Source organism: Bufo bufo, chromosome 4 (assembly GCF_905171765.1).
Source record: "Bufo bufo chromosome 4, aBufBuf1.1, whole genome shotgun sequence".
Taxonomy (NCBI): Eukaryota; Metazoa; Chordata; class Amphibia; order Anura; family Bufonidae; genus Bufo; species Bufo bufo.
Genome location: NC_053392.1, coordinates 21,970,451 through 21,996,563, shown reverse-complemented (window position 1 = coordinate 21,996,563; position 26,113 = coordinate 21,970,451). Strand labels below are relative to the sequence as shown.

At 41.1% G+C, this 26,113-nt stretch overlaps 1 protein-coding gene across 1 annotated transcript in view; it reads right to left on the bottom strand.

The window, feature by feature from the left end:
* Positions 1–5,170: 5,170 nt before the first annotated feature.
* Positions 5,171–26,113, bottom strand: part of LOC120998901 (vomeronasal type-2 receptor 26-like) — an 89,891-nt gene continuing 68,948 nt past the window's right edge. The window contains exon 4 of the mRNA XM_040429779.1: positions 5,171–6,090. Within this exon, the coding sequence (XP_040285713.1) occupies positions 5,171–6,090 (920 nt within the window). The remainder of the gene's footprint in view (positions 6,091–26,113) is intronic.

Sequence of the window (26,113 nt, the reverse complement as noted above, 5' to 3'; positions counted from 1 at the left end):
CATGACTGGTTTAAAATCTGAATTTGTGTTATACGAGTCGACAGAATCCCTTTAATCCCAAAGAAACCTTTCCACTGCATTTCATTGCTGTCATTAAAGGACCTGCTGAGATCATTTCAGTAATCGTCTTGTTAACTCAGGTGAGAATGTTGACGAGCACAAGGCTGGAGATCATTATGTCAGGCTGATTGGGTTAAAATGGCAGACTTGACATGTTAAAAGGAGGGTGATGCTTGAAATCATTGTTCTTCCATTGTTTACCATGGTGACCTGCAAAGAAACGCGTGCAGCCATCATTGCGTCGCATAAAAATGGCTTCACAGGCAAGGATATTGTGGCTACTAAGATTGCACCTCAATCCACAATTTATAGGATCATCAAGAACTTCAGGAAAAGAGGTTAAATTCTTGTTAAGAAGGCTTCAGGGCGTCCAAGAAAGTCCAGCAAGCGCCATGATCGTCTCTTAAAGAGGATTCAGCTGCTGGATCGGAGTGCCACCAGTGCAGAGCTCGCTGAGGCGAAGACTTTTGGAAGATGGCTTGGTGTCAAGAAAGGCAGCAAAGAAGCCACTTCTCTCCAAAAAAAACATCAGGGACAGATTGATCTTCTTCAGAAAGTATGGTGAATGGACTGCTGAGGACTGGGGCAAAGTCATATTCTCCGATGAAGCCTCTTTCCAATTGTTTGGGGCATCTGGAAAAAGGCTTGTCTGGAGAAGAAAAGGTGAGCGCTACCATCTGTCTTGTGTCATGCCAACAGTAAAGCATCCTAAGACCATTCATGTGTGGGGTTGCTTCTCATCCAAGGGAGTGGGCTAACTCACAATTTTGCCCAAAAACACAGCCATGAATAAAGAATGGTACCAAAACACCCTCCAACAGCAACTTCTTCCAACAATCCAACAACAGTTTGGTGAAGAACAATGCATTTTCCAGCACAATGGAGCACCGTGCCATAAGGCAAAAGTGATAACCAAGTGGCTCGGGGACCAAAATGTTGACATTTTGGGTCCATGGCCTGGAAACTCCCCAGATCTTAATCCCATTGAGAACTTGTGGTCAATCCTCAAGAGGCGGGTGGACAAACAAAAAGCCACTATTTCTGACAAACTCCAAGAAGTGATTATAAAAGAATGGGTTGCTATCAGTCAGGAATTGGCCCGGAAGTTGATTGAGAGCATGCCCAGTCGAATTGCAGAGGTCCTGAAAAAGAAGGGCCAACACTGCAAATACTGCCTCTTTGCATAAATGTCATGTAATTGTCGATAAAAGCCTTTGAAACGTATGAAGTGCGTGTAATTATATTTCACTACATCACAGAAACAACTGAAAGACCTAAAAGCAGTTTAGCAGCAAACTTTGTAAAAACTAATATTTTTGTCATTCTCAAAACTTTTGGCCACGACTGTACATTGGATAAGCTTGATTTCTTAAGTGAAAGCCCCATAATTACAGCTTTTCCTGGTTGTGTTATTGCTGTGTTTACATGCTAAAGGACATGCTGAGGGGCGTGTACCAACAATGTCTGAGCTCACCCTCATGAATATTTGTGGGCGTAACAATCTGCCCTTTCCCGCCCCCTGCTCTGCACAGCCTAACTTTGCATGAAAAAACCCAGTCACATGATCATCTCCGAGCCCAGACAGGCAGAAGATCTGAGATCTAAGCTCTATGACACCTATATGTATCTAAGCTCTATGACACCTATATGTATCTAAGCTATATGACTGCTATATTTATCTAAACTCTGACACCTATATGTATCTAAGCTCTATGACACCAATATGTATCTAAGCTCTATGACACCTATATGTATCTAAGCTCTATGACACCTATATGTATCTAAGCTATATGACACCTAAATGTATCTAAGCTCTATGGCAGCTATATGTATCTAAGCTCTATGACACCTATATGTATCTAAGCTATATGACAGCTATATGTATCTAAGTTATATGACTGCTATATTTATTTAAACTCTGACACCTATATGTATCTAAGCTCTATGACAACTATATGTATCTAAGCTCTATGACACCTATATGTATCTAAGCTATATGACAGCTATATGTATCTAAGCTATATGACAGCTATATGTATCTAAGCTATATGACTGCTATATTTATCTAAACTCTGACACCTATATGTATCTAAGCTCTATGACACCAATATGTATCTAAGCTCTATGACACCTATATGTATCTAAGCTCTACAACACCTATATGTATCTAAGCTATATGACACCTAAATGTATCTAAGCTATATGACAGCTATATGTATCTAAGCTCTATGACACCTACAGTGGAGGAAATAATTATTTGACCCCTCACTGATTTTGTAAGTTTGTCCAATGACAAAGAAATGAAAAGTCTCAGAACAGTATCATTTCAATGGTAGGTTTATTGTAACAGTGGCAGATAGCACATCAAAAGGAAAATCGAAAAAATAACTTTAAATAAAAGATAGCAACTGATTTGCATTTCATTGAGTGAAATAAGTATTTGAACCCCTACCAACCATTAAGAGTTCTGGCTCCCACAGAGTGGTTAGACACTTCTACTCAATTAGTCATCCTCATTAAGGACACCTGTCTTAACTAGTCACCTGTATAAAAGACACCTGTCCACAGAATCAATCAATCAAGCAGACTCCAAACTCTCCAACATGGGAAAGACCAAAGAGCTGTCCAAGGATGTCAGAGACAAAATTGTAGACCTGCACAAGGCTGGAATGGGCTACAAAACCATTAGCAAGAAGCTGGGAGAGAAGGTGACAACTGTTGGTGCGATTGTTCGAAAATGGAAGGAGCACAAAATGACCATCAATCGACCTCGCTCTGGGGCTCCACGCAAGATCTCACCTCGTGGGGTGTCAATGGTTCTGAGAAAGGTGAAAAAGCATCCTAGAACTACACGGGAGGAGTTAGTTAATGACCTCAAATTAGCAGGGACCACAGTCACCAAGAAAACCATTGGAAACACATTACACCGCAATGGATTAAAATCCTGCAGGGCTCGCAAGGTCCCCCTGCTCAGGAAGGCACATGTGCAGGCCCGTCTGAAGTTTGCCAATGAACACCTGAATGATTCAGAGAGTGACTGGGAGAAGGTGCTGTGGTCTGATGAGACCAAAATAGAGCTCTTTGGCATTAACTCAACTCGCTGTGTTTGGAGGAAGAAAAATGCTGCCTATGACCCCCAAAACACCGTCCCCACCGTCAAGCATGGGGGTGGAAACATTTTGCTTTGGGGGTGTTTTTCTGCTAAGGGCACAGGACAACTTATTCGCATAAACGGGAAAATGGACGGAGCCATGTATCGTGAAATCCTGAGCGACAACCTCCTTCCCTCTGCCAGGAAACTGAAAATGGGTCGTGGATGGGTGTTCCAGCACGACAATGACCCAAAAAATACAGCAAAGGCAACAAAGGAGTGGCTCAAGAAGAAGCACATTAAGGTCATGGAGTGGCCTAGTCAGTCTCCGGACCTTAATCCAATCGAAAACCTATGGAGGGAGCTCAAGCTCAGAGTTGCACAGAGACAGCCTCGAAACCTTAGGGATTTAGAGATGATCTGCAAAGAGGAGTGGACCAACATTCCTCCTAAAATGTGCGCAAACTTGGTCATCAATTACAAGAAACGTTTGACCTCTGTGCTTGCAAACAAGGGTTTTTCCACCAAGTATTAAGTCTTTTTTTGTTAGAGGGTTCAAATACTTATTTCACTCAATGAAATGCAAATCAGTTGCTATCTTTTATTTAAAGTTATTTTTTCGATTTTCCTTTTGATGTGCTATCTGCCACTGTTACAATAAACCTACCATTGAAATGATACTGTTCTGAGACTTTTCATTTCTTTGTCATTGGACAAACTTACAAAATCAGTGAGGGGTCAAATAATTATTTCCTCCACTGTATATGTATTTAAGCTATATGACAGCTATATGTATCTAAGCTCTATGACACCTATATGTATCTAAGCTATATGACAGCTATATGTATCTAAGTTATATGACTGCTATATTTATCTAAACTCTGACACCTATATGTATCTAAGCTCTATGACAACTATATGTATCTAAGCTCTATGACACCTATATGTATCTAAGCTATATGACAGCTATATGTATCTAAGTTATATGACTGCTATATTTATCTAAACTCTGACACCTATATGTATCTAAGCTCTATGACAGCTATATGTTTCTAAGCTATATGGCGGCTATATGTATCTAAGCTATATGACATCTATATGTATCTAAGCTATATGACTGCTATATGTATTTAAGCTGTATGACACCTATATGTATCTAAGCTCTATGACAGCTGTATGTATCTAAGCTATATAGCAGCTACATGTATCTAAGCTCTATGGCAGCTATATGTATCTAATCTCTATGACACCTATATGTATCTAAGTTCTATGACGGCTATATGTATCTAAGCTATATAGCAGCTATATGTATCTAAGCATTTTGACACCTATATATATATAATCTCTATGACACCTATATGTATCTAAGCTATATGACACCTATATGTATCTAAGCTCTATGACACCTATATGTATCTAAGCTATATCACACCTATATGTATCTAAGCTATATCACAGCAATATCTATATTATGGACAATGATTTCCTCTGTGATGTTCCTGGGGGTGGTTTTGAGCTACCAGCTGGGGCTAGTAAAGATCTCCAGACGCAGGGCAGCGGGCACACTGGTGGACCGGAGGGAGGTAGCTTTGGAATCCATGGAATCTTTCTTCACGGCTGCCGGCACTGATAAGCATCGCGCATCGGGCGTGTGGATACACAGCAGAATAAATAATGAATGTACATTAGAAATGTGTTTTTAATAATGTTTTAAGCCACCTTAACATATATTGATTTAACTCGGATAACCCCTTTAATTAAAAAACAGATTGAGGAAGATCCAGACCGATACGAGAGTAGATATATAACTAAATAATACAAATATAAAAGAGTAATAAATACAGATGCAGCCGAGCTAAACTTGATGGTTAACGCATTAAGTAAATAATAGGAAGAGAAAGGTAACTAACTTTTAATTGGATTTCAATGGCTTTTGTCACGAGAAAACCAAGATAAGACTGTGCCATGTGTTATCAGAGTCAAGTTTAGCTCGGCTACAACTGTACATTGAAACACAAATCAAAATTCTCCTGTATAATGTCTTCTTATGACCCTTATATTGGACTTTGTGTTGAGTTCTGGTCTCAGTAGGATAATGTAACATTTGGGAATGAAGATACAGCCCAGAAGTCCAGCACTGGAACATGAGATGGCAAAAACTTCCACAGTCACCATGTATTTCCCCTTGGTGCTGAGGTAGGGTGGGATGAAGGAGATCCACACACTGCAGAACACCAGCATGCTAAAGGTGATGTACTGAGCCTCATTGAAGGTGTCTGGAAGTCTTCTGGCCAAAAAAGCTACAATAAAGCTCATCATTGCCAGAAATCCAATGTAGCCGATGGACAAGTAGAAAGCAATGGCAGATCCCTCAATACATTGTAAGATTATCTTTCCAACCTCTATTCCAGTGTTATATTCTGGGAATGGTGGAGAATAAAACAACCAGAGGACACAGATCAAAACTTCTCCAGATGAACCTATAACAAGTAAGGATGTGGAGAGGTGTCTCTTCATCCACTGCCTCAGTGTCCTGCCTGGTTTAATGGCTTGAAAAGCTAAGACTACAGTCACTGTTTTAGCTAAGACTGAAGAAACTGCAAGACTAAAAATGATTCCAAAAGTCACTTGTCGGAGGAGACATGATATATCTGAGGGACGTCCAATAAATAAGAGAGGACATAAAAATGAGAAGATGAGTGAGAGGAGAAGTATGAAACTGAGATTCTGGTTATTGGCTTTCACAATTGGAGAATCTTTATTTTTTATAAATATCCCCAACACAACTATAGTCACAAGGCAAAATGTAAGATTTATAATAATTAGAGATGACCCCAGTGTGTCTCCATAAGACAGGAATTCAATCGGTCTTGGAACACAGGAATCTCTTCTTCCATTTGACCAGTGATCGTTAGGACACACTAAGCATGTTTCCATATCTGCAATGAAGAAATAATTATATTTTACCATTGTAAATTTGGCGGAAATGTCAATTTATAGTAGTAGTCATGACATCACTGGCCTGCGGGAAACAGCAAGAAGGCCGCGGTGCTACATCCAGCGCCACTGCCTTCTCAAACAGCTGATCGGCAGAATTCCCAGGTGTCGGAAACCCACCGATCAGATGCTGATGATCTCTGCAAAGGATACATGACCAGTAATAAAAAGCTACAGAACCCCTTTAATGACCCACATTTTGTATGCTTTGAGGATGTAGCCAGGTTTTCTCATTTTGCCTCTTTGCATTGGGGCTCCCAGATTCTTTGAACCTTTACCCTTATAAAGCTTCATGAGGTTTTGTTTTTTAATAGGATTAGATGAACTTTCCCATGGTGCTGAGCTGGATTAAATATCCTTTCATTACATGTATTTTTATTTTTGATCTCAAAAGGAAATTTTAATTGTGATTCTTATTTTATGACTATAATGAAATATACAAGTGTTCTGATAGTATGTAATCGGTTGTTGGGATATTTGGAGAGGACATCTGGACACTACACTGCGGACCTTCAATAGCTATACATAATTTTTACTAAACCTAATTATATGATAATTACCCTGTTACACGGGCGGCTCAAGCTCACTGCTGCTGCTTTACATCCTAATCTTCACCAACCAATGACTAGCAACCAGTAGATATTTAAGGCATCTTCCCTGGTAGTGGTGCGTACCTCTGCCTGTTTCTTGATTGTTTCTCTGTTGCCTAACCTGACCTGTGCAGGATTTTTCATATTGATCCAGAGCCGCTTGCCGTGACCTTGGTTATGGTTCTCAAATTTGCATGGATTCTGCCTGTCCTGACCTTGGCCTGTCACTGACTATGAGTTTGATTGATCTCTCGGTGCCCTGAACCAGTGTCTCTGACTCCCAAAAGTCAGCTACCCAACTACAGTGGGATTATTCCAGAAGGTAGCGGCCTGGTGGTTCCCTGCAGTGAAGTCTAAATCCCTGTTTGGGGATAAGTGTAAATACCTGCGGACTGGCTGGATAACACCCTTAGATCTAGCCCAAAGTCAAACCGGTTGGTTGGTACAGTGTTTCCACACCAACTGCCATAACATTCCCTTGATTACAAATTCTTTGTATTTCATGGGCAGTTTTTATACTGACATGTTATGGTGTTAGAACAACTGGCCCATTTACTCACATTTATCTTAGGATACATATACATTTATCAGCAGTTGCTTCATTAGGTTGGTGATAAACATCTACTGTCAACAATAGCAGATCTATTCATTGTCATCATGGTTAAATGTGTGGAAATCCTCATGCATCCATGTGTCTGATTAATTTTGATAAAGGTAATGTTTTCGACAATGTTGCAGGACAATGTTGCCTATTTGGGTGTAATAACGGCACCTGCTGAGCTGAAACCTCTCTCTGAAATCACAGTGAAGTATTGACAAGACAATTCAGCAATAGCAAAGTGGGCTACTTCTAGTCACTGTTTCAATTTTCCTCCCCAGAAGTCCATGGGGTCAGGAAATAGTGTTGTACTGATATCCTTCACCCACCGCTGCCTCACTCCTTCCTGTAGGCCCAGACACTGCACTACTCGCAGTGGCCCCACTCCTCTTCCTTCCACAGCTCTGGTTCCACCCACCATGGTCTTCTGTGAGCCAATCCTACTTTAAAGGCTTCCAGGCCTGCTCTGTAGTGCACATGCATGCTTTCTCTCAGCCTCTTGAAAGGTCAGCATGCACACGTCCAAATCCTTTCCCACCCTCTCCCTAGGTATTTATGTTGCCCTCCCCTCTGAAAGGGAGCTTGAGTTTTAGGTTTTCTAGTCTCTAGTAAAATGCAAAAGTGTATTTTCTGTCTGACTACCCATTTACCTTACTCCAGCCTGACTACTGACTTCTAGTTGCCTTCCCTGACCTAAACCTATTTCTTGGATTACCCTACTGCCACCTGTCCTGATCTCAGCCTTGTCTCACGGATATCCTTGTATGCTGCCTGCTCTAACCTCGGCCCATCTCCTCACTACACACATTACCTGATCCTTCAGTGCTTTTCACTGGTGTGTCCGACCCTGTTGGTCAGCCACCAAATGCACTAGAACTATCTCAATTGGTAGTGGTTTGGTGGCTCCTCCTTAGCAAAGTCCGGATCCAGGGGTTAAAGAGTGAATACCACAGGACTAACAGGATCATGCCCTTAGGCTTCTTTCACGCGGGTGAGATTTCCACGTGGGTGCAATGCGTGAGGTGAACGCATTGCACCCGCACTGAATCCGGACCCATTCATTTCTATGGGGCTGTGATTTTCACGCATCACTTTTGCGTTACGTGAAAATCGCAGGATGTTCTATATTGTGCGTTTTTCACGCAACGCAGGCCCCGTAGAAGTGAATGGGGCTGTGTGAAAATCGAAAGCATCCGCAAGCAAGTGCGGATGCGGTGCGATTTTCACGCACAGTTGCTAGGTGACGATCGGGATGGGGACCCGATCTTTCTTATTTTCCCTTATAACATGGTTATAAGGGAAAATAATAGCATTCTGAATACAGAATGCATAGTACAATATGGCTGGAGTGGGGAGGTTTGGGTTCAAGGCTGTGTAGATTGTATTATTTCCCCTTATAACATGGTTATAAGGGAAAATAATAGCATTCTGAATACAGAATGCATAGTACACTAGGGCTGGAGGGGTTAAAAAAAAAAAAAGTATCTCACCTTAATCCACTTGTTCGCGCAGCCGACATCTTTTCTGTCTTCTTCTTTGAAGAATAGGACCTTTAATGATGTCACAACGCTCATCACATGGTCCGTCACATGATCCACCACCATGGTAAAAGATCATGTGATGGACCATGTGATGAGCGCAGTGACGTCATCTAAGGTCCTATTCCTCAAAGAAGAAGACAGAAGAGATGCCGGCTGCGCGAACATTAAGGTGAGGTAAATTATATATTTTTTTTAATTAACCCTTCCAGCCCTATTGTACTATGCATTCTGTATTCAGAATGCTATTATTTTCCCTTATAACCGTGTTATAAGGGGAAATAATAAAATCTACACAACCTTGAACCCAAACCTGAACTTCTGTGAAGAAGTTCGGGTGTGGGTACCACATTCAGTTTTTTATCACGCGCTTGCAAAACGCATTGCACTCACGCGATAAAAACTGAACAACGGAACGCAAACGCAGTCAAAACTGACTGCAATTGGGTACCCACTTGCGCGGGTTTGCCGCAACGCATCCGGACCTTATCCGGACACGCTCGTGTGAAAGAGGCCTTAGTGTTACTCCTAACCAAACCGTTTCATTGGTAAAATGGATTTACACCCACTGTATGTTAACAGGAGGAAGGGCACACACAGTCATGTAGACAATGAGACAATTTTAAACAATTTTAATGTACACAAAACTAGAGATCGCTAGAAGTTACATAGTTGATACAGTTGGAAAAAGACATAAGTCCATCAAGTTCAACCAAGTGTGAATATCATATAGCATCATTAAATATGAGTAAAGACGCGGAACTGTGCGACATTTTGAAAATGAAACAGTTTTTACAGACATATGGCCAAAAGTACCAATGCCATAGAGAAGAATGACATTTCTGTGAAGGTGCAGAACTGTGTAACATTATCAAAACGACAAATTTTATAGAGAGCTGACAAGAAATACTGCTGCCTGTCACGGATGGTTTTGCAGAAAGCTGGAACTTATAAATAAACATCCGACTGGCTTGATCCCAAATTAAAGAGCATATGGGTGAGCCCTATAAAACTATATAAATCACAGAAAAAATGCACCAAACTGCTCCCCCAATGAAAAACACGCTACAGTGTTAGGGCAGCTCCCCCAGAATTGCCACTATATTTCTGTGTTTGTGTCTTGTTTTATATGTAGTGTATGTGCCTTTACCTGGCATTCAAACACTCTTTTGCACCTGGTAACCTCCATCACACGGTCTGATATGGGTGTGGCTTACAGTCTGGCTTTGTTCACATTGCACTAGTTGTCCTGCTAGGCGGTTGTGTGGAAGCTTGACTGTGAGCTGGATTTCATCACCTTCAGACCTTGTTCACACCATAGTTAGCGTAGTGGTAGGACCCCTTGCCATGCTGAGTGACCGTGACGTGGTGCATGATGGGCTCCGATATTTTCCTGACAGGAATATATTGGTAAAAGTCTCAGCTTTTAATATCTGCATTTAGGACTAGCCAGTATAGTCAGTGGCATAACCGTTTGGTGCATTTTTTCTGTGATTTATATGATTATATTTTCATCCGCACAATGCTCCGTTTTGTGTAGGATGCCTTTGTGGTGCATGTGGACCGCGCCGACATCCTCTATTGTATGCATTTTTTGCTGGGGATAGTCGTTTTCTGCGGTCCACATGCGATGGGGCTGCTCCCCCAATGAAAAACATGCTACAGTGTTAGGGGTTGAGCAGCTCCCCCAGAATTGCCACTATATTTCTGTGTTTGAGCCCTATAAAACCCCTAGAGCTCTCCCTGACTGCTATGCCCATGCAAAGGTCTTAATGGTAGACGATTGCATGCCCTTGTACCTTTTACTATGTGACACCTGAAAACCCTATAATAGTGAGGGGACACGACCACCGGCTCCCTGCACTTAATACGGACGTAGTCAGGGTCACCTACAATCAAGCCAGGAAGGAAACACAAATAAAGGAAACAGACTTATCTGAGGAATCAGGAGAAGCAGCCTCCAGCAGTGAACACAATCCAGGAAGAAGTATAAACCGCAAAGTGAGGCAGTATGGGAGGGAATATAAAAGGGAGAAAATCAGTGCAAATAGGTGACAGCTGGGAGAAGGAAAAGAGATTAGAAAGTGAAACCAAAGAACATCATACAACAGGTAGAGAAGAACGTCTGCCAGATCTTCTCACAAAGCTGGCGGTGACAGTACCCCTTCCTCTATGGGTGGACTCCGGACACTCAGAGCCCACCTTCTCAGGATGAGACCTATGGAAAGCCCTGATGAGACGAGTGGCCTTAATTGTCACCACTGGGACCCACATCCTCTCCTCAGGACCATAACCCTCCCAATGAATGAGGTACTGGAGAGAACCGCAGATAATGCAAGAATCCACAATCCTAGAGACCTGAAATTCAAGATTACCATCAACAACAATCGGAGGAGGAGGCAAAGAGGAGGGTACAGTGGGTTGGACATCGTAAGAGGTGTGAAGTTTGAGGAGAATGGTGTTGTGATATGTCTCCCTGGTGCTACCGGTAGCAGGGATAGATGACGGATCCTTAATATTGTTAGGAAAGCAAAGCATGAAAGGGAAGTGGATGTTAATGTCCATCTTTGGACAAACGATCTGGCTTGTAATGAGGTTTCAAAGGTGAAAGAAGCTTTTCACATACTAGGAAAGGATATACGGGAGGTTGCATCAACTGTTTCATTCTCTGCAGTTTTGCCTGTGCATAACCTTCAGCATGACAGGAAGATGCGCATTAAGGAATTCAATGTATGGCTTGGTGAATGGTGTCGGAACCAAGGGTTTGGCTTTGTGTCTCATGTTAGCTCTTGTTGGAATGGAAAAGAACTGTACAAGAAAGATGGTTTGCATCTTTCTCTCAAAGGAACGAATGTCCTCGGTGAACAGTTCCAAGTATTTGCTAAGGAGCATTTAAACAAGGAAAGGGGGGCAAAAGAGTGATAATCCAGCAGTCCGACTGCCCCCCGGAACAATGCCAGAAGATTCCAGTAGCACAAAGGTTAAGAAATGACAAGCTCAGATTCTTATCTACAAATGCTCGCAGTTTAGGGAATAAGATCAATGAACTTGAGACTATAATGGCATCTGAGAATATAGATGTAGTGGCTGTTACTGAGATGTGGTTCAAGGGGAGTAATGACTGTGATATATCAATACCACGGTTCTCTCTATACAGGAAAGACAGAGAAGGCAAGAAGGGGGGAGGGGTGGCCCTGTATGTGAAAGACAGCATAAAATCTAATTTAATGCAAGTTAGCGAGAACAATTTTGAGTCAGTTTTCGTTACCTTGCAGCTTGATAATCATAAGGTAACTCGTGTAGGTGTGATATATAGACCACCTAGCCAAGTCAAAGAATTAGATGATCTACTAGTTGAGGAAATAGCTAAAATGACATTGAAGGGAGAAGTTATCATTATGGGAGACTTCAATTTTCCAGATGTAAACTGGAAAACCAAAATAGCTAGTTCTGCCAGGAGTACAGATATTCTAAATTCCCTACTGGGATTATCTCTACAGCAAGTAGTTGAGGAGCCAACCCGGAAGGAGGCCATTTTAGATTTAGTATTCACAAATGGGAATTTGGTATATGATATTACTGTAGGGGAAAACTTGGGATCTAGTGATCACCAGTCAGTGTGGTTTACTATAAGTACAGTGACTGAGTCACACCACACAAAAACAAAAGTTTTAGATTTTAAAAAAACTGACTTTTCTAAAATTAGATTAGTGGTATAGGAGTCCCTATCAGATTGGAACAGTTTCATTAAAGTCCAGGAGAAATGGGATTACTTAAAAGAGGCACTATTGAAGGCAACAGAAAATTGCATTAGGCTTGTCAGTAAAAGCAAAAAAAAGGAAGAGACCACTGTGGTACTCAGCAGAAGTGGCCAAAATCATTAAAAACAAAAAGATAGCATTTAGGAATTATAAAAAAAAAAAACAAGGATCACAGGCAAATTTATAAGATTAGGCAGAGAGAGGCCAAACAAGTTATAAGAGCTTCTAAAGCACAGGCAGAAGAGAAATTAGCTCAGTCAGGGAAAAAAGGCGATAAGGCATTCTTCAGATACATAAATGAAAAAAGGAAACTAAAACAAGGAATTAAAAAATTAAAAACAAAAGAAGGAAGGTATATGGAAGAAGATAAAGAACTAGCTGACTGCCTCAATGAATACTTCTGTTCAGTCTTTTCAAAGGAAAATGAAGGAAAAGGACCTCAGTTAGGAAAGAATACTAATGAATCTTTTGATGCATATGTCTTTACAGAGGAAGAGGTTCTAAGTCATCTGTCTAAAATCAATACAAATAAGTCACAGGGGCCTGATGGGATACACCCAAAGCTATTAAAAGAGCTCAGCGGCGAACTAGCAAAACCATTAACAGATTTATTTAACCAATCACTGGCAACAGGAGTCGTCCCAGAAGATTGGAAATTAGCAAATGTTGTGCCCATTCACAAGAAAGGTAGTAGGGAGGAATTGGGCAATTATAGGCCAGTAAGCCTGACATCAATAGTGGGGAAATTAATGGAAACCATACTTAAGGAGAGGAATGTGGAACATCTAAAATCCCATGGATTGAAAGATGAAAAACAGCATGGGTTTACTTCAGGGAGATCATGTCAAACTAATATTATTGATTTTTTTGATGGAGTGACTAAAATAATAGATGGAGGAGGTGCAGTAGACATCGCTTATCTAGACTTCAGTAAGGCTTTTGATACTGTCCCACACAGAAGGCTTATTAATAAATTGCAGTCTTTGAGCTTGAAATCCCATATTGTTAAATGGATTAGGCAGTGGCTGAGGGACAGGCAACAGAGGGTTGTAGTCAATGGAATATATTCAGACCCAGGTCTTGTTACCAGTGGGGTACCTCAGGGATCTGTTCTGGAACCCATATTGTTTAATATCTTTATCAGCGATATTGCAGAAAGCCTCGCTGCTAAGGTGTGTCTTTTTGCTGATGACACAAAGATTTGTAACAGAGTTGATGTTCCTGGAGGGATACACAAATGGAAAAGGATTTAGGAAAACTAGAGGAATGGTCAAAAATCTGGCAACTAAAATTTAATGTTGATAAGTGCAAGATAATGCACCTGGGGCGTAAAAACCCAAGAGCAGAATATAAAATCAGTGATACGGTCCTAACCTCAGTATCTGAGGAAAGGGATTTAGGGGTCATTATATCAGAAGACTTAAGGTAGGCAGACAATGTCATAGAGCAGCAGGAGATGCTAGCAGAATGCTTGGGTGTATAGGGAGAGGCATTACCAGTAGAAAGAGGGAGGTGCTCATGCCGCTCTACAGAGCACTAGTGAGACCTCATTTGGAGTATTGTGCGCAGTACTGGAGACCATATCTCCAGAAGGATATTGATACTTTGGAGAGAGTTCAGAGAAGAGCTACTAAACTGGTACATGGATTGCAGGATAAAACTTACCAGGAAAGATTAAAGGACCTTAACATGTATAGCTTGTAAGAAAGACGAGACAGAGGGGATATGATAGAAACTTTTAAATACATAAAGGATGTGGATGCATGGAATAGCCTTCCTGCAGAAGTGGTAGCTGCAAATACAGTGAAGGAGTTTAAGCATGCATGGGATAGGCATAAGGCCATCCTTCATATATGATAGGGCCAGGGGCTATCCTTAGTACTCAGTATATTGGGCAGACTAGATGGGCCAAATGGTTCTTATCTGCCGACACATTCTATGTTTCTATGGACATAAGATTTTAATAAGGACCTGTGAAAAACATTATGGATCTTCCAAGTCTGAGGAAGATCAAGACGGAAGGCAACGGGATTGATGACGGACAAGATCTTGTAAGGCCCAATAAACCTAGGACCCAACTTCCAGGAGGGAACCTTCAGTTTGATATTCTTTTTAGACAACCACACCAGATCCCCCACATTCAGGTCCGGACCAGGCACACGTCTCTTATCCGCCACACGCTTATATCTCTCAATCATCCTCTTCAGATTACCCTGAATCTTTTGCCAAATAAATGACAAAGACAAGGAAAATCTCTCCTCATCAGGTAAACCAGAAGACCCCTCTCCAGAGAATGTCCCAAAACCTCGGATGAAATCCATATGCACCAAAAAATGGTGACTTATCAGAGGACTCCTGGCAACGGTTATTTAAAGCAAACTCAGCAAGGGACAAAAAAGAAACACCAATACTCCTGATTCTCCGCCACAAAACAGCGCAGATATGTCTCCAGATTCTGATTGACGCGTTCGGTCTGACCATTCGACTGCGGGTGAAAAGCAGAAGAGAATGACAACTGAACCCCCAAGCGAGAAGAGAAGGCCTTACAGAATCTGGAAACAAATTGCGTGCCCCTATCAGAAACGATGTCTGAAGGAATGCCATGCAATTTAACAATGTGATCAACAAACACTTGCGCCAGCGTCTTAAAATTGGGTAACCCAGGAAAGGGAATGAAATGCGCCATTTTGCTAAAACGATCCACTACTACCAGAATCACAGTCTTCCCCGAGGAACGAGGCAGGTCAGTAATGAAGTCCATGGACAGATGCGTCCAAGGACGGGAAGGAATGGGTAACGGGAGGAGAGAACCAGATGGCCGTGAATGAGGGACCTTGGCACGAGCGCAGTTCTCGCAGGCAGCCACAAAACCCTCAACCGTCTTACGAAGAGCCGGCCACCAGAATCTCCGAGCAATGAGATCCACTGTGGCTCTGCTCCCCGGGTGCCCAGCAAGGACAGTATCGTGGTGCTCCTTAAAAACTTTGTGTCGTAAAGCGAGAGGCACAAACAACCTCCCAGGGGGACAAAGATCAGGAGCCTCTGCCTGGGCTGCCTGAACCTCTGCCTCCAAATCAGAATAAAGAGCAGAGACGTCCACCCCTTCAGCCAAAATGGGACCTGGGTCTTCAAAGTATCCCCCTCCCTGAAAACAACGTGACAGGGCATCTGCCTTCACATTTTTAACCCCAGGGTGGAACGTAACAACAAAATTAAACCTAGAAAAGAACAAAGACCATCTGGCCTGTCTCGGGTTCAGACGCTTGGCCGATTCCAAGTAGGCCAGATTCTTATGGTCTGTAAACACGGTAATAGGGTGTCTGTCTCCCTCTAACCAATGGCGCCATTCCTCAAAAGCTAATTTGATGGCCAACAACTCCCTATCTCCCACATCGTAATTTCTCTTTGCAGAGGAGAGTTTTCTTGGGAAAAAGGCACACGGTCGCCATTTGGCAGGAGAGGGACCCTGAGATAAGACCGCACCCACACCCACCTCAGAAGCGTCCACCTCAACAATAAAAGGTAGAGAGACATCAGGTTATACCAAAATGGGAGCGGAAGCAAAACTCTCTTTGATACTAGAAAAGGCTTTAAGCGCATCTACCGACCACGAAGAAAAATCGACCCCCTTTTTAGTGATATCAGTGAGTGGCTTAACAACAGAGGAATAATTCAAAATGAACTTCCTGTAATAATTGGCAAAACCCAAAAACCGCATCAGCGCCTTCTGATTCTCAGGAAGCTCCCAATCAAGCACAGTGCGGACCTTCTCAGGGTCCATGCGAAAACCAGAAGCGGAGAGAAGAAATCCAAGAAATTGAATCTCCGGAGCCGCAAACACACATTTTTCCAGTTTAACGTACAATTTATTATCCCGCAGAATCAGCAAGACCTGACGTAGGTGGTCCGGATGAATCTTGAAATCAGGAGAAAAAATCTAAATGTCATCCAGATACACCAGTACAAATTTCCCCATTAAATGATGAAAAATGCTGTTCACAAAATGTTGGAAGACGGCCGGAGCATTCATCAAACCAAAGGGCATAACTAAATTCTCGAAATGACCCTCAGGGGTATTGAAGGCCGTCTTCCATTCGTCCCCTTCCCTGACCCTGACTAAGTTGTATGCCCCTCTTAAATCCAACTTAGAAAAAACCTTAGCCCCAACAATCTGGTTAAACAGGTCCGGGATCAGAAGAAGCGGATATGGGTCACGAACCGTGATACGGTTCATCTCCCTGAAATCCAGACATGGTCTTAAAGAACCATCTTTTTTCTTTAAAAAAAAAAACTGCGGCAACAGGTGACTTCGAGGGTTGGATGAGTCCCTTTCTCAGGCTCTCAGAGATATAAGTACGCATAGCGACTCTTTCAGGTTGGGAGAGATTGTATAAACGTGATTTTGGCAGTTTGGCGCCTGGGATGAGATTAATAGGGCAGTCGTACTCCCGGTGCGGGGGCAACTCCTAGACACCACTCTCGGAAAACACATCCGAAAATTCAGAGAGAAAAGATGGCACAGTCTTGGTAGAAATCTCTGAAATAGACACCGTGAGGCAATTCTCTCTGCAAAACTCACTCCAACCATTTATTTGCCTTGCTTGCCAATCAATACTGGGGTTATGTTTAGTGAGCCTGGGTAGCCCCAACACTAGAGGAGTAGGTAATCCGCTTAAGACGAAACATGACATATCCTCAACATGAGCGTCACCCACAGTCAAAGGATATTGTGAACTATGCCCTTTAACGATCTTTGAGAAAGTGGAGCGGAATCGATAGCAAAAACAGGTATATCCTTATCCAAGTGCATACCTGGAAACCATGCGTTATTGCTAATTGATTATCAATGAGATTGACAGCTGCTCCACTATCTACAAAAATCTCACAAACAATGTTTTTGCTGTCTAGCGCCACCCTGGCAGGTAGGAGAAAATGGGAACTACAAGTAAATGGCAAACTTTTAATTTCCGCATCAACCTTGCCAATAGAAGCAAATGGAAAATTTTTAGAGGGTTTTTTTCTTTTATTACCCTCAGAAAACTCCATGAATCTCCTAGAGGGGCAAACATTAGCCAAATGATTTATACCCCCACAACAGAAACAAACCCTCCTCTGAGAGCTGAATCCTCTACTATCAGAAGCAAGCAAACCCAGCTGAATGGCCTCCTCCTCAGAGGGGATTGAGAGAGACTGAGACCCCTGCGCACTGAATGAGACAGCCCCACTGTCCTTGGACTGAATATGACAGGAAGCAGTAGTCTCCTCTCTCTCTCTAAGATGCCTGTCAATACGAACAGCTAGAGACATGGCAGATTCTAACGAGGCTGGTCTCTCATGAAAAGCAAATACATCTTTCAATCTTTCCAAAAGACCATGGCAAAATTGACTTCGGAGTGCAGCATCATTCCAACCAGTATCAGCTGCCCATCTCTGAAATTCTGAACAATATATCTCTGCGGACTGTTTACCCTGGCATAAAAGATGCAGTTTAGATTCAGCCAGAGCAATACGATCCGTATCATCATATATCTGTCCCAGGGCTACAAAAAATTCATCCACCGATCGGAGAGGCCGTGCCCCGACCGGCAGCAAAAAGGCCCAAGACTGAGCGTTATCCCTGAGCAGTGAGATGATGATCCCCACCCTCTGCTCCTCATCACTAGAGGAATTGAGAAGTAGGCGAAAATGGAGTTTGCAAGCCTCTCTAAAGCGAACAAAATTCTCACTACTTCCCGAGAACGTATCCAGAAGCGAGATCTTAGGCTCGGAACAAACTCCATGAACGCAAGCAGAACCGGTCACCTGAAACTGAGACACAGTTTTACGGAGATCTGAAACCGGATCCATGCTTAAGACGGTTATGGCGGTTTATAATGTCACTTATAAATAAACATCCGACTGGCTTGATCCCAAACTAAGGAGCATATGTGTGAGCCCTATAAAACCCCTAGAGCTCTCCCTGACTGCTATGCCCATGCAAAGGTCTTAATGGTAGATGATTGCATGCCCTCGTACCTTTTACTATGTGACACCTGAAAACCCTATAATAATGAGGGGACACGACCACCGGCTCCCTGCACTTAATACGGACGGAGTCAGGGTCTCCTACAATCAAGCCAGGAAGGAAACACAAATAAAGGAAACAGACTTATCTGAGGAATCAGGACAAGCAGCCTCCAGCAGTGAACACAATCCAGGAAGAAGTATAAACTGCAAAGTGAGGCAGTATGGGAGGAAATATAAAGGGAGACAATTAGTGCAAATAGGTGACAGCTGGGAGAAGGAAAAGAGATGAGAAAGTGAAACCAAAACAAAGAACATCATACAACAGGTAGAGAAGAACATCTGCCAGATCTTCTCAGAGAGTTGGCGGTGACACTGCCATAAAGGACAATAACATTTTAGACAAATCACACAACTGTGCACCCTGATTGAGAAGAGGACAGTTTTATACAGAAAGCCGACCAGAAGTATTATTGTCATGTAGCAGAATTACATTTGAGTGAAGGCATGGAACTGCATGAAATTTTAAAAACTAGACAATTTTTATATACAGCTATTAATGCCACATTTATAGCAGAATTACATTTGGGTGGTGGCGCCACTTGCCTCACTGAATACCCGTTATAACAGTATACTGGAGGCTGGACAAGATATGGTACAATGATAGCACACTGGGCCATTTCCAGCCACTGTCCCAATCTGCCTCCCAGAAGTCCACAGAAAGGGCTTAGTCATTTTGAAAAGGAGATAAATGTAAAGGGAGTCTATAAGAAACTTACCTGTCCGGGTTTCAGCGGTGCTGGAGCCACGCCCCCTGGTGACACGACAACATCCTTAGCAACAGGATGCAATACTCTGTTTCTTCTTGCAGCTGCCGTGTGCTGGGGGATATTAGCAATGGGCTGAATGCTCAGCTGCTCTATTACTGTGTGCTAGTGTTTCTAACTAATGGAGCTCCGAGTAATGGACCTATCAGGTTCTGATCCAGGGACTTGTACTCTATATAAACCTGTTCCTGGCCATACACCAGTGCAGTGATAGTCTCTGACTCACTAGCTGTGCTCCTGGTTCCTTGCTTCTGTGCTTATTGGATTGCTCGTTCCTCTGACTCTTCTGACCACTCTCTGTATCTCGTTTGGTACTCCATAGCTTGTCTGGTTCTGACCCATCTATGTACGACTCTGGTATTTTGTTTGTCTGTCTTGTTTGTTAGTGCATCTCTGCACTTAAATAGCGTAGGGACTGTTGGACCGTTGCGGTCTAGCTATATAGGTCTTCTACTGCAAGTAGGTAGGGACAGCGGGCTGGGTTCTAGCCTAAGGGCTCACTGTCCATGGTTGTCCCCACCTACTAACTGAGTCTGTCATGTAAATTTCACTAATATAGCTACCAGCAATGTCCATCAGAACATTGCAAAAACATTATAACCATACCTTTATGTCATCTGGATGTGTTTTCATGTACAGGAAAATAACTTTTTTTCCTATGAAAAACAGCTTCCAAGTTCCCATTGGGCAGGCTTTCCTTTTGAAAGGGCCTAAGTCCGCCACATTTCCCCGCTGTCTGCTATTCCCCTAACTTCCCAAGGCTGCCTCCCCCGACATCACAGTGATGCAGGGAAGAAGCCTTGGGTGGGTGGGGAGAAGGCCTTTCTAGAAACACACTGATGTTGATGCACTGAAATGTGCTGAACAGGAGCAAAATTGCAACTGGTTTGTAAAAAAAAAAAAAGTGCAACTGCACAGAATATTCAGCAAAACGTGTGCTGCTGGAGGTACTGTGCATAGGACTATAAAGCACTAACTATTGATGGTGAGGTTTTATGAATAAAGATAAAAAGGCTAGATACTCATGCACAGTATAAAAATCTTTTTGGAGGCTCTGCAAGATTTTTGTGATTGCAGTGCATTACATGAACAGCTCTAGATGCCCTCACTGTAAGGTAATCACACAGAACATTGCCCCTATGTTCTCCTCCTCTACTGATAAAACCCTGACATTTCTCTACCTATTAGTTCAATCTACCAAACTAAGTATGTCCCTATACTATCCCTGCAATACCCTGCAATTGACGAGGGTGAGTCAAATTGAGCAAGAGCACCTGTTTCCAAAAAACCTGTGGAGAGCCGCCTTTCTTTGTTATATATTTCTAAGAATTTTCCTCACCGCATAAGGCAGAGCTCCCACAGGGAATATGGATATATGGGACCATGTGGAAACAAAAAGACTGAAAATAGAGGAATTTGTATTCAACCAATCTGTGGATTTAAATTTCGAACTACCAATTGAGAAAAATATGTCAGAGATATTCAAAGAGGTAGAATATCTTCTACATAAACAATTGCGCCAAAGGTGGGAGATAAAAACCCTCAATCAATATATACACATAGGTAAAGTCCCCAAAGGGCTATTACTAACAAAAACTCCAGCCCAAGATCTGTGTAGCACAGACTTCAATGAAGAATGGGATATGATGTTATTGACACAATCACTATCTTTAACAAAATTAATAGTGAAAAGAAGGGGTCAAATATTGGAACAAATAAACGAAAAAATAAATGAAATAAAAATAAAGATAGATAAGCTCCCTAAAAATGAAGAATACAATAAATGGCAAGAAAGATTGTGTAGAAGTCTTGATAAAATAGAACAAGAAATTTTGAATAAAAAATTGAAAAAATACAAATATAATACAAGGATAGAACCTGCCAGAGAAGAACAAGGAAATCCGGAAAATAGAAGTGGTACCCAAAGAGGAGAGGATAGGGAAGAAAAAACACAAGAAAATACTCAAAAAATACAGCAGACTAGATACAATATACCAGTCACAAACAAATACGAAGCCCTTTCTAATGAACATTTTTTAGATGGGACTCCCCCGCATCACAAAACAAGGACACGACACAGATCACAAACGTCACACGAACGTCAGTATTCACCACCAATAAGGAGACACTATTCACCTTCACCATTGAAACACCAATACAATCTACGTCACAGATATCAACACTACAGAAGTTACCAACCGAACAGAACACAACATTCACAGGACACACAGTGGGTGACATCAACAAGGAACAATGGGGAGACACATTATCACAAAGAGAAAACACAAAACAAAAACAGAAAAAAACACGGAGAGGACGAAATAAACCATCACCACAGGATACAAAAGAAATAGATGCGATTATAAATCTGAGTGACACAAAATTGTCTGACGCACAAATTAGGGTGTTAAATAAAGGGTTAAAATTTGCACCGACACCCAAAATAAATAAATTTGAGGCATATATTGGGGTAGAAAAATTTATAAGGAAAATTTGTTTGAAAAAGTATTTTCTGAAAAATCCGGTTTTGGAACAAGCAGAGAAAAATCATAAATATACACATACAGAGTTAAAAGAAACCTCAAAAAAATTTCCTAGACAGGAAATAGGCCAGGAAATTGCAGCATTTAGACAGTGTGTCAGTTCAGACATAAGAAAATTAAAAAATGGACGAAACTTTAAAAATAATTTAACAAGTCAAGAAAGACAGGCAATTAAACAGCTTCAAAAACAGGAAAATTTGATAATACGACCAGCAGATAAAGGAGGAGCTATAGTAATAATGGAGGCAGAAAAATATAATAATGAATGTTTGAGACAATTGACAGACTCAAACACCTATGCTAAACTTAAAGGAGATCCAGGAGAACAATTTTACCAGGAACTTCTACAATACTGTAAAAAAGGTTTAGATAGTAATATTTTGTTACAGCAGGAATATGATTTTATCACAAAAACACAACGGAGACTACCGGTGTTTTATTGTCTCCCTAAAGTCCATAAAGACCCAAAAAATCCTCCTGGCCGTCCCATAATTTCAGGGATCAGATCTTTAACCTCCAACCTATCGCAGTATATAGATAGAATGTTACAGCCATCGGTAAAAAAGAGCGCCTCATATATAAAAGATACTACTCAGATTATTAAAATTCTAGAGGAATTAGAGTGTGATCCAGACTGGATTATGGGGACGCTAGATGTGAACTCCCTGTATACAATAATAAGTCATGAGCAGGGAGTCGCAGCAATGAAAAACCAGCTGGAGAAAAACAGTGGATTACATACCGAACAGATAGGTTTTTTAGAGGATGGGGTCAATGTTATCTTGTCACACAACTATTTTTATTTTGAATCTGATTTTTATCTTCAAACGAGGGGGACTGCCATGGGCACCAGATTTGCCCCCAGTTATGCAAATTTATTTATGACAGATTGGGAGGACACCAATATTGGTCCAAGACTGGGGACAGATCTGGTGCTCTGGCAACGTTTTATTGATGATGTTATTTTTATCTGGAAAAGTGGGAGAGAGGAACTTTTAAATTTTTTAAAAGATATTAATACAAATATGTTTAACTTAAAGTTTACCAGTAATGTGAACCCAATAGAGACCGAATATCTGGACCTACTAATTAGGAATGAAGAGGGAAGATATATATGCAGCACTTTCCAAAAACCAATTTCGAGAAATAGCTATACACTATTCAGCAGCTGCCATCTCCCGAGATGGCTGTTGAATATTCCAACAGGACAATTTGGCAGGCTCAAACGGAACTGTACAAAAATGGAGCAGTTTGAAATGGAAGCTGAAGAGATGAAAACCTGCTTCCTAGACAAAAAGTACCCAATAGACATAGTGGAAGAATCACTATGCAAAATAAGAAAAAAGGATAGAAATTCTTTTTTTAAATCGGAAAATACGGATAAACATAATATAAGTGGTAATTTAAAAGATGAAACACCCAGAATTATTCTACCCTTCAACCCAGAGTACAAAAAAGTGGAACGAATTATTAAACGCTATTGGCACCATATCCGAGAGGATAACACTATTGGTGCATTAATATCAAAAAACCCACAGTTTGTATATACAAAAGTACAAAATTTGGGATGCAAAATAGCGCCAACAACAAAACAAACCCAAATAAAAAAGAAAGGAATCCTACAATATTGGGACCACTTAAAAGGGTTTTTTAGGTGTGGAAAATGCTCAAACTGCAAACAAACAACCTTTCCTAGAAAAACCATGGAGGTACAATCTATACAAAATAATTTTAAAATCGAAATCAATGACCTACTTACTTGTAATTCAGATAATGTACTATATGTGATCCAGTGCCCTTGTGGCAAACAGTATATAGGTCGAACTAAAAGACTCCTGAAAACCAGGATAGCAGAGCATATCGGAAACATAAAAAAAGGATATGAAAAACATGTCCAGTCAAGACATTTTAAACAATATCACAATCAGAACCCATCAGGTCTAGTGTTTGTAGCATTTGAAAAATAAATAAACACTGGAGGGGGGGCGATCATATCGCTAGGATGTCTCGACAGGAGTCAAGAAGAATTTTCGAGTTCGATTCTATCCAACCCAATGGCTTGAATGCGGAACTCGAAATTTTTGGCTTCCTGTAAAATGGGATGCCCCTGGTTGACGGATGACGGTGGTCTCTGTTTATATCAGCACCCCCGTCTTCCCTTTACTAGGGGTCTCCCATAAAACTACACTTCTTGGAGTTTTTTACATATATTTTTTACATATTTTTTACATATTTTTACACATTGCTTGCAAAACTGATTTTTTGAAAAATATTCTTATTTATAAAAATATTCTTATTTATAAACTTTTTTATTGATAAATATTCTTATTTTCATAAGTTTGCAATTGAAAATGCATTTTATAATTGTGATTGGAGCCATAGGCCCATATTCCTCTATATTTTATTGTAAATGAATATTTATATATTTTTATTTTGCAAACATTGGAAAGAAAGGAAACTTCATAAGTGGCAATACTCTTGAAATATAGAAAAAGATTGAGATATTTTTACAGCAAAGAACTGAAATGTATATAATGGACTATATAATAATACTATTCCGGATCAGACTCCGGCTTTTCTGATAGACCGACACAGGATAAAAGGGAAACAGATCACCAATTATGCTTGACCACTGAGGAAGGAGCAAGTTTGAGCTCCGAAACATGTTTGGGTGAACAAGCATAGGAAGATTCTAACTATACCACTGGAGCGCTCTAAAAGGAATCAAATCCAAAGATACTCACAAAATCAGACCTAACATTTACAAAGTGGAACCCCGACAGCTGGACAAAGAAATTAAAAGGCATCCTGAATATTGAAGGGGCGGAACTGATAAACAGAGACGCCGCCATAACACGTGGAACGCCAACTTTTAAAGAAGCTGTGACCGGAGGATCCATAATATAAAGGTCAGCCTGTTCTCACAGCAGGAGCGGGACGCCGCACCAGAGAACAGCGCAACTGTGAGTAAACTTAACAACCATCTGATGTGTACAACTGAAGATTCCCTATCCCTATTTCTATTCTATTTTAAAAAGTGGGACTGTGTTTGTACTGCTTTTTGAAAGTGGGACTGTGTCTGTACTGCTTAAATAAAGAAGAAAGCTAGCGATCCATTGCAGGCAAGCGAATAGTGGAACTCTCAAAACGGCAACATTGATGTTACATTGTTGCAAATAAGAATAGTGCTGCTACATTATTGCTATACAATATAGCCATCCAATTTCCAAACAGACAGTGGAATATAATACATGGGGATTGATACATGGAACTATTACCACTAATCCAATTTTAGAAGGTTTCTGCTTTTGATCTATTTATATGCACATTAATTACTGTCAATACCACCACCATCCTCCAACTGCTATTGACACTGATGCTAAATATCTATTAGTGATTGTTTGCTGTTTTATTATTATTGCTGCTAAAATTACTTATGTTTGAATACTGCCATTGCTGCTAATAATATTTGTATTTTATGGTTTTATGTTTTTATATTTTAATATTCAATAAAATTGTTTTCCATGTACCCATAATTAGAGTGCCTGCTCATCAATATCCTATTTTTCCAAATTTCAATTGACGAGGGTGAGTCAAATTGAGCAAGAGCACCTGTTTCCAAAAAACCTGTGGAGAGCCGCCTTTCTTTGTTATATATTTCAGAGAAGAACATCTGCCAGATCTTCTCAGAGAGTTGGCGGTGACACTGCCATAAAGGACAATAACAATTTAGACAAATCCCACAACTGTGCAACCTGATTGAGAAGAGGACAGTTTTATACAGAAAGCCGACCAGAAGTATTATTGTCATATAGCAGAATTACATGTGAGTGAAGGCATGGAACTGCGTGAAATTTTAAAAACTAGACAATTTTTATATACAGCTATTAATGCCACATTTATAGCAGAATTACATTTGGGTGGTGGCGCCACTTGCCTCACTGAATGCTCGTTATAACCGTATACTGGAGGCTGGACAAGATATGGTACAATGATAGCACACTGGGCCATTTCCAGCCACTGTCCCAATCTGCCTCCCAGAAGTCCACAGGAAGGGCTCAGTCATTTTGAAAAGGAGATAAATTTAAAGGGAGTCCATAAGAAA